Below are 10382 nucleotides of genomic sequence, written 5' to 3' on the forward strand. Positions count from 1 at the left end.
ATCTAATACCCAAGAAGTTGAATTAGCAAGTATACAGTCTATAACGAAAATACCTGAAGATGGAACGACTGTTCCGTTCTTCTGATCTTCCTTTAGCTTTGGACATTCTCTTTTGTAATGGCCTATTCCATCACAATAAAGACAGCTTGATGTGGACTTGTCCTGCTTTGATTTAGCATTGCCCTTGGACTTTCCACCTTTCTTGAATGGTCTCTTTCTAGCCTTGAGTAAATCTTTGGCTTCACAGTCCAGTACTATTTCAGCCTTTCTGACAAGGTGAATAAATTCTGCAACTGTTTCTTCTCTTGGTTCACTTAGGTATAGTTGCTTGAAGCGACCAAACCCACTATGTAGTGAATTGAGCAAGACAGAGACTGCCATCCTTTCGCTTATTGGTGTTCCTAGTAGACTTAGGCGATCAAAATATGAACACATAAGATCCACATGGAACCTCAGTGGGATGCCTACCCTCTGTTTAGTGCGAAGGAGCTGAACATGTGTTTCTTGGACCTCCATCCTATAACACCTGTTGGGAGAACTAACCTTTAGACCAGACATTGATTCAATCAACTCATGGACGTTCAGGTCCCTGTCCTCCGTATTTCCACGACAGATATCCCTCAGATTCTTGATGAGCGTAAAAGGTTCATAGGCTACAAACCTTCTAGCCCAATCATCAGGGATATTGTTCAGCATGAGACTCATAACCTTTTTGAGATCCGCATCCCAGGCGTAAAATCTCTCAGGGGTCATGTCTCTGGCATAGTAGCTTGGCATGGGATGTGACAGTACATACTCAAGTCCATTGAGTTTGACTATTTCAACTAGCTTAGCTTCCCATTCAAGAAAATTTGTCAGGTTCAGCTTGACCATAAGCTCAGAACCCATGATGATGTTTTGATTGTTGTTTGCCATATTAAAAACTACAATTGAAAAGAATAAACAAATAAATAACCATTCACAGTTTCTCTTAATAAACTTAAATTCTAGCATACAAGCATAATTCAATGTTTATTAAGCATTTTATTCAATTTATGTGTTCCGGCAGGTGTGAATAAAATGATTCCAAGATCCTAAAATCATTGAAGAACTAAGCACAGTTTGTCGACTTAATCCTAGAACATCTTAGGTAAGCAAAAGCCTTTTGCTAATAGTCTAGAAACTATTCTTGGTTGATAGGTACGTCTAAGAACTTATTAGGTAAACCTATCGAATTTGCCACGACATAAAAGGACTCCTTACTTATATCGTTGAGTTTCACCAAAACTAACATGTACTCACAATTATTTGTGTACCTTGCCCCTTTAGGACCAATAAGTAACACCTCGCTGAGCGAAAACTATTACTAGATTGATGTAAAGGATATCCAAGCAAGTGTATATTTTGGCATGGCACCTTTTAACTCAATTTTTTAAGTTTGGAACTTAAGGCTCTTACTATGTTGGTTAGATTTTAAGTGAACTAAAATCCTTAATCATGCAACATAATCAAGCTTTTGATCTCATGCATTTTAAGACATATTTAAAACAATAAATAACTTAAAACATGCATAAGATATTTTTGATCTAGTATGGCCCGACTTCATCTTGAAGCTTTGACTTCAAAGTCCGTCTTGAAAATCTCCGTGGGAGGCACCATTTTCTTCAAATAGGATAAGCTATAACTAATTACAACTATTCGATGGTACGCAGACCATATTTGAATTGAAAAATAACTTTGGTACTTTAGACCAATTACATTCAAATTAATGGTACGCAGACCATATTTTCTATCCTATTTGGGCCATACTAGTCACTTCATAACCTGCAAAACAGTACATATACAATATATACCATTCACCCATTCATTATCATGAATGGCCCACATAGCTGGTTAGTAAAACACATTATGCATCACGTAAACATTTGCAGCAATTAATCAAGGGCACCAATAATCTACCAATTATTCAGTCCTTATTAATTCTAATCAAGTTGTTTTAACCTTAGGGATTTGTAGACCTAATCAAGAGTTTATGACTAAAAAGCGCTCCCACTTAAACCAATAAATTCATATGCTTTACCAATTTTAAACATAAAAATGTATTTCTAGTCTAACCGGAAACATACAAATTTAATTAAAATTTAAAGCTCATATAAATTTATAATTGAATCCAAAAATTTAATTTAATTTCAGTCGTATTTAAATTAATTCATGATTTTAATTTTAGTAAAATAATTAGAATAAATAATATTTATTATAATTATAATATTCAAAATTAAAATCCAAGAAAATAATTCAAATTATTAATTTTAAAATTAATTAAAATTACGTGAACTGAAATTTTCAAATTAAACATTCAAAACGATCTAATCGTAACGCAAACACCCTACGCGTTGCACGCCCATGGGCCGTACGCACACAGCCATTGCTGGCCATGTGCGCGCAGCCCATGCGCTCGTCAAATAGCTGCTGCTTCCCTATCGCAAGCCTCCGCACGCATTGGTGCTCGCTGCGCGCGCCAGCGCTCATCGCACGCGAGCTATCGCTCGCAGTGCGCGCGCGCGACATCGCTCGCTGGGCGCGCGACATCGCTCGCTGGGCGCGCGACATCGCTCGCTGGGCGCGCGAGATCGCTCGCTGGGCGGGCGACATCGCGCGCTGTGCGCGCGAGTAATGCTGGGCGCAGCGCTCGTGGCACGCGAGCTTGCGCTCGCTGCGCGCGAGGCTGCGCGCTCTTGTGCGAGGCAGCGCGCGTTGTGGCGCAGCTCGCTTGCTGCCCACACGCGACTGCCTTGGCTCGCCCTTCGCCCATGCCCATTCGTTCATTGCTCGTGGCACACGACACAAGGCAGGGCTGCTGCCTTGTGCTCGTGCACTACGCCCTTGCTCATTGCATTCGTGCCGCACGGGCGACGAGCTCCCTTGCTCGTCGTCGCATGCCCGCATTATACAACACCCCTTAAGGGTAACACGAAGTGTCCATTGCTTCGTGCGTGCAAGTTTTATGAACGAATCGCATAAAAATTTAAAATTTATATTTAAAATTAATGACAAATTAATAAATAATATTAATTTCATAATTTTAGGGCGAAAAAATCGAAAATTTATTATCCAATTGATTTCCGATTGTTATGGATTCAAGTCTAGGTCATAAAAATTTAAAATTTATCGTAAATTTACAATTTTTATGGTGGTTTTTAATCATAGGTTTCTAATTAAATTACAATTAATTATGAAAATCAAATTAATTCTAAATTATTCTAATTTTCAACAAATTAATCATAATTACAAATTAGATTGCATAATTAACAAGACTAGGCATTCAAACTTGTTAAACATATGCAGTAGGTCAATCAAAAATTCAAGATTTATCAACAAGAATCGCAAATATTTAATTTAACATCTTAAATTTACGAAATTTTGCATTCGAAAAACTAAAACCTTCGAAAAGTCATAGTTAGGCTTCGAATTTGAGAATTCTGGGTTCGGCAGAAAAATACTATTTTTGTCAAAATTTTAGAATGCCTTTTACATGCGGAATTGACACAAAAATCACTCGATTTGGATGAGTAACGAAGAAACTGCCGAAAAACTGCGTACGTATAATTAAATAAACGCAATTTGCAATTAATTAACAATTACGAAAATTAATCACCCCTTTTAATTCTTGCAAATTTGTAATATTTAACCATGTTCATGCAATTTAGATTATGAAAATAATAAGGGGCTCGTGATACCACTGTTGGGTTATGATTCATATGACAGTTCATAAATCATGCGGAAAAACCATAAAGCCAGGAAACATATTATTTACACATAATCATTTAGCATAGTTTAGATGCATACTCTTTGTTGCGTGCCTTCCCTAGCTGCGCCCGAACCGAACAAGAACAAGTCTTTAGGACTCCAAGTGTCGTCCCTCCGTAGATAGTCCACAGCACGTCCGGATCCGCCTTAAGATTGACCAACTAGAATCGCCCTTAAGGTTCTAATATTTTCGGTTAGGTAGGCAAGAATATTGGCTGATTTTTCTGCTTAAAAATCTTAGTTTTGAATACTTAAAACTTGTGTATAAATAATGACCCCTAGGCCTTTATTTATAGAGTTATGGAAAAGGAATCGTAATCCTAGTAGGATACGAATTAATTGAAATTAGAATCCTACATGAATTCTATTTAATTAATTTATCCAATTAGGAATAGGAATTTAATCATACACTAACTCTTGTAGATTTAGGAATCACGCATGAGCACAAACTCACACACACACGGCAGCCACAAGGGCTGCCCATGCGCGTGCGAGCAGCAGCCCACGCAGCGCGGCCCACGCATCTGTGGCCTTGGCGCGCGCTGGGCCTGCCTTGCGGTAGGCCTGGGCGCTGCCTTGGCTGGGCTTGTGGCGCGCGTGCTTGCTGGGCGATGGCCCGGCTTCGTGCTGGGCCTTCGTCCGGCAGGCCTCGTCCGATGCTAATTCGTACGATACGCTTCCGATTAAATTTCCAGTTCCGGAATTTATTTCCGATACGAACAATATTTAATATTTCCGATTCCGGAATTAATTTCCGTTTCGAACAAATATTTAATATTTCCGTTTCCGGAATTATTTTCCGATTCCGGTAATATTTCCGATTCTGACAATATTTCCGTTTCCGGCAATATTTCCGATTCTGGTAATATTTCCATTTCCAATAATATTTTCCGATACGTACCATGTTTCCGTTTCCGGCAACATCTACGACTTGGATAATATTCATATTTCCGATACGATCCATATTTCCGTTTCCGGCAATATCATCGTTTCCGGAGTATTCATTTCTTGCCTGTGACGATCTTAGCTCCCACTGAAACCAAGATCCGTCGATTCCGAATATTCATAGATGGAGTATTTAATGCCATTAAATACTTGATCCGTTTACGTACTATTTGTGTGACCCTACGGGTTCAGTCAAGAGTAAGCTGTGGATTAATATCATTAATTCCACTTGAACTGAAGCGGCCTCTAGCTAGGCATTCAGCTCACTTGATCTCACTGAATTATTAACTTGTTAATTAATACTGAACCGCATTTATTAGACTTAACATAGAATGCATACTTGGACCAAGGGCATTATTTCCTTCAACGAAGGGCTTGGTTACCGAGTTTACTCGGGAGCAGACGGCTACGCTCGAGCTGCTCGGCAAGGGGATTACTGATTTGACCTCGAAGATGGAAGCTGATGCTCGGCAGCATGATGCCTTTAAGAAGGAGAAAGCCGAGGAGAAGGTTAACTTTGAGGCTGCGCTGAAAAATAAGGATTATGTCATCCTAAACCTTCGTGAGAGTGCCCAGAAGTTCACAGCCGCCCTTGAGCGGATTCCCGTGCTAGAGCATGAAGCTATGAGCTTAAGCCTAAGATTCACCAGCTTGAAGAGGAGAAGGCCTTGTTGTACACTGCCGAGCAGTGTCAGGACCAGTATTGGGAGGGGATCCTCGGCGCTCGTCGGATGTTCGCCAAGCATATGCCTGATTTCCAGTGGGCCGATCATGTGCCCAAGTGGCTCGAGGCTGAGGATAACTTGGTGGAGTGTCAGGCTGATAGAGACGATGCTGCTAAGGAGCGTGAAGAAGCTGCCCTGAGCTGCTGGAATGCATCCTTCTGCTCTTGTTCCCATGTCAGATCGGGGTCCACTTTCCTTGGGACGCCTTTCTTTTTGATAGGTTCTGCTTCTCCTCCTGGGAGGGTTTTTGGTTTGAGAGCTTTGAAAAAGGGTGCCCCCTTGTCCGAAGCTTTCGATATGAATCTTGACAGTGCGGCTAACCTGCCTGTTAGCCTTTGCACGTCTCTCTTTGTCTTCGGCTCGGGTAGGTCTAATGCTGGCTGGACCTTGTCCGGGTTTGCATCAATTCCTCTTTCGCTCACCATGAATCCGAGGAACTTCCCTGACTTTACCCCGAAGACACATTTCTTCGGGTTCAGCTTCATTTTGTATTTCCTCAGGTTGGCAAAGGTCTCGGCCAAGTCTTTGATGTGGTCTTCCTCCTTCACGCTTTTTACTATGGAATAGTCCACATAAACCTCGACGTTTCTTCCTTTTTGATCGGAGAAGACGTGATCGACTAGCCTTTGGTAGGTGGCTCCGGCATTTTTCAATCCGAAGGGCATCATTCTGTAGTTGAACACTCCCGCGCTTGTGATGAAGGCGGTTTTCGCTCTATCGTCGGGGTGCATGAATACTTGATGGTACCCTGAACAAGCGTCCATGAAGCTGAGAAATGCATGGCCACTGGTAGAGTCCACTAGCTGATCTATCCTCGGGAGGGGATAGCAGTCTTTTGGGCAAGCTCGGTTCAGATCCGTGAAATCAACGCACATGCGCCACCAGCCGTTTGCTTTCTTGACCATAACCACGTTGGCTAGCCACTTGGGGTACATGCACGGCTTAATGAAACCTGCCTCTTGCAGTTTCTTTACCTCTTCGGCGATGGCTTTGTTCTTCTCCGAGGAGTAATTCCTTTTTTTCTTTTTGATTGGTCGAGCCTCGGCATTGACATCCAGCTTGTGACAGATCATCTCCGGATCTATCCCTGGCATATCGGCTGCTGACCATGCGAAAATATCTTTGTGATCCCTCAGCAACTGGATCAGATCTATTCGGAGTCCCGAGCTTAGGCCTCTGCCTATTCGGACGCTTCTGTCTGAGTCATCCTCCAGGGGGATGTCCTCCATTTCTTGATCTGGTTCGGGGGAAAGGGTTTTTGGTCGAGCATCAACCTCTGCGGGCTTTATTAGACTGCTCGGCCCTGCCTTTCTCCTCTTTGCATCATTTTCCTCTCTCGGGAGAAAACTTTTCTCATCCTCATCTTCAGGACTGTCTCCTAGCTTCAGCTTTTGGATGGAAGTGTGACAGGTTGATCTTGCCACCTCCTGGTCACCCTTTATCCGTTCGGCAAAACCTGCGTCCGAGACGTACATCATCATCTGGTGGTATGTGGATGGGATTGCCTGTATCTTGTGAATCATGGTTCGTCCCATTATGACATTATATACCGAATCGCAATCCATCACCAAGAATTCTTCTCGGACGTTTCTCGCTGCTAGGCCTTGGCCAATGGTAACGGGAAGGGTGATCTTTCCTCGGGGAATTGCTGCGGATCCGTTGAAGTTGATCAGCGGGTAACTGACCTTAGTCAGTGACTCTTCTCCTTCCTCGAGGATGAGCTGCTCGAAACAGTTTCCGAAGATGATGTTGACGGCGCTCCCTCCATCAACCAGCTAGTACTCTGTGGACGTTGTGGTTGTTGAGATCCATTTCAATTACCAATGGGTCGTCGTGTTTATACTGGGTTCCGAGGCAATCATCAGCAGTAAAAGTCATGTTCGGGGGTGTGGGTTGGTTCTCCCCTACAGTGCTGAAGTTGACTCGGTGGAAGAGAGCTCTCAAGTGTTGCTTGCTGGCGTGGCCGAATCTTTGTCCTCGGAACACCACGAGAATTGGTTTTTTCTTTTGCCCTTCGGTCTCATGGACTCTTCTCTGGGCCTGTTCTTGTGGTTTTCCAGACGTTGCTTTTTCTTTCTCTTCCCTCTCCGTTCTTCGGTCAAGCAAGTATTGCTTTAGGTAGCCTCGGCGGATGAGATCCTCGATGTTATCCTTCAGCGAGTTGCATTCTTCGGTTGTATGGCCGAAGTCATCGTGGAACTCACACCACTTGTTTTTATTTCTGCGAAGGGGGTTTGATCTGAGCTTGTCTGGTAGCTTCCATTTCCCATCATCCTTGTGGAGGCTGAAGATTTCTCTTCGGGGTATGGTGAGTGGGGTGTAGTTAGTGTACTTGGGTTGAAGTTCACCCTTTCTCCCATCCTTCTTTGGGCTTGCATCTCTTGCCCCCACCTTCTCTTTCCCTTTCTCGAGTTGCCCTCGGGCTTACTCTGATTCATTTTTGTGTCCCTTGTATCCGAGGGACCTTTCAGCCTTGCTGCTGCCTTGTTGAACTCTTCCGTTCTGATGAATGCATCCGCCATTTGAACTACGTCAGCTATTCTGGAGGGGTTTTTCATTGACAATTTATCCAGGAATTTCCCCTCCCGAAGTGCGTGCTTCAAGGCGAAGATTGCTACGTTTGGCTGCAGGTTCGGGATGTTGGTTGATTCTTTCATGAATCTGGCCATGAAGTCTCGTAGACTCTCGTCTCTTTCCTGTTGTGTGGAGGTTAGCTCTGCGGTCGTTCGTTCGGGGCAATTATTGCTCACGAATTGTACGCATAACCTCTTCTTCAGCTTCTTCCAGCTTTTGATCGATCCCTTCGGCAGCGACCTGAACCATTCCCCTGCAACTCCCGTTAGCGTGGTTGGGAAATATTTGCACCAACAGGCCTCGGAGTATGGGCTTAGTAACATTTGCTGCTCGTAGGAGATAACGTGATCCCTCGGATCCGTGATTCCGCTGTATGTTAAGTGCGCTGGTAGCCTAACTTTAGAGATCTCCTCCATAACAATATCATTTGAGAACGGGGAAGATGCTGGGGTCATGATCCTCTTTCCTAGCCTCGCCCTAATACCTTCGCTCCTCGAGTTTCCTCTGTGGGATTTCTCGGGGGCGTGTAGGGGGCTAGGAGTGTTAGGTTATGATACATATGACAATACATAAATCATGCGGAAAAACCATAAAGCCAGGAAAGCATATTATTTACACATAATCATTTAGCATAGTATAGATGCATACACTTTGTAGCGTGCCTTCCCTAGCTGCGCCCGAACCGAACAAGAACAAGTCTTTAGGACTCCAAGTGTCGTCCCTCCGTAGATAGTCCACAGTACGTCCGGATCCGCCTCAAGATTGACCAACTAGAATCGCCCTTAAGGTGCTTAGGAATTTCGGTTATTATTGTGCAAGAGTGTGGCTGAATTTTCTTTCAAAAACTTACCCTTTGAATACTTCAAATCGTTCGTATAAATTATGACCCTAGGTCTTTATTTATAGAGGTTTGGAAAGGGAACTGGAATCCTAGTAGGATACGATTTAATTAAACTTAGAATCCTACAAGGACTCTATTTAATTAAATAATCCTAATAGGAATAGGAATTTAATCATACATCAAATCCTAATAGTTTTAGGAATTATGCATGGACACAAACACACACACGAGCATGACCCGCAAGCATGCAGGCCATGCCCGCGCACAGCCCACACGCCCACGAAGCCCATGCGAGCTACCGCAGCCCACGAGGCTGCCATGGCCTAAGCTGCGCGCTGGGCCTGCCTTACGGTAGGCCTGCCGCAGCCTTGGGCTGTGTTGTGGCGCGCCATTGCTTGCTGGGCGATGGCCTGGATTCGTGCTGGGCCTTCGTCCGGCAGGCCTCGTCCGATGCTTATTCGTACGATACGCTTCCGATAAAATTCCCGGTTTTCGGAATTCATTTCCGATACGAACAATATTTAATATTTCCGATTCCGGAATTAATTTCCGTTTCGAACAAATATTTAATATTTCCGTTTCCGGAATTATTTTCCGATTCCGATAATATTTCCGATTCTGACAATATTTCCGTTTCCGGCAATATTTCCGATTCCGGCAATATTCCCATTTCCGATAATATTTTCCGATACGTACCATGTTTCCGTTTCCGGCAACATCTACGACTTGGATAATATTTATATTTCCGATACGATCCATATTTCCGTTTCCGGCAATATCATCGTTTCCGGAGTATTCATTTCTTGCTTGTGACGATCTCAGCTCCCACTGAAACCAAGATCCGTCGATTCCGAATATCCATAGATAGAGTATTTAGTGCCATTAAATACTTGATCCGTTTACGTACTATTTGTGTGACCCTACGGGTTCAGTCAAGAGTAAGCTGTGGATTAATATCATTAATTCCACTTGAACTGAAGCGGCCCCTCTAGCTAGGCATTCAGCACACTTGATCTCACTGAATTATTAACTTGTTAATTAATACTGAACCGCACTTATTAGACTTAACGTAGAATGCATACTTGGACCAAGGGCATTATTTCCTTCAGTCTCCCACTTGTCCTTAGGGACAAGTGTGCATTTCCTAATTCCTTTGTCGCTCGATGCTTGCTCTTGAACATAAGGTAAGAGTTGTCATCCTTATTATGTCCAGAGGTGTTCCTCGGTTTCAGAGTTCAACTGATCAAATAAAACAGATAATCATAGCCTATGATTCATACGAGCACGGCCATGCATTTCACAGTTTCTAGCTCTCCGAGTGGCCTTGTACAACTTTTAAGCATCTCATCCCGATTTATGGGAGGACAATCCCAATCTTGCGATCTTGAGATTAGACTTCGTTTGATAGGTGATTACCTGAGCGTTGCCTTTATAGCCTCCTTTTACGGTGCGACGGTTGGTCAACGTCAAAGCAACCAGTTCTCAAACAAGTAATCTCAAATCACTCAGGT

The 10382-nt window shown here is 43.3% G+C and overlaps 1 protein-coding gene across 1 annotated transcript; it reads right to left on the minus strand.

Moving 5' to 3' along the window:
- Positions 1 to 7223: 7223 nt before the first annotated feature.
- Positions 7224 to 8485, minus strand: LOC130467210 (uncharacterized). Its single transcript, XM_056835648.1, has 2 exons — positions 7661 to 8485; positions 7224 to 7607 (listed from the first exon to the last, which is right to left on the minus strand). Exons 1-2 carry the CDS (start codon positions 8483 to 8485, stop codon positions 7224 to 7226), a joined length of 1209 nt encoding a protein of 402 aa, XP_056691626.1.
- Between the last annotated feature and the right edge of the window lie 1897 nt (positions 8486 to 10382).

The sequence above is a fragment of the Spinacia oleracea genome, chromosome 2 (assembly GCF_020520425.1).
Source record: "Spinacia oleracea cultivar Varoflay chromosome 2, BTI_SOV_V1, whole genome shotgun sequence".
Classification (NCBI taxonomy): Eukaryota; Viridiplantae; Streptophyta; class Magnoliopsida; order Caryophyllales; family Amaranthaceae; genus Spinacia; species Spinacia oleracea.

Bases quoted from the DNA above. Each gene is read 5' to 3' on its own strand.
- LOC130467210 (XM_056835648.1), bottom strand. From the start codon at position 8,485: ATGACCCCAGCATCTTCCCCGTTCTCAAATGATATTGTTATGGAGGAG. The intron at 7,608-7,660 runs GTGAGTTCCACG...AACTCGCTGAAG, and splicing joins CAGAAATAAAAACAAGTGGT to GATAACATCGAGGATCTCAT.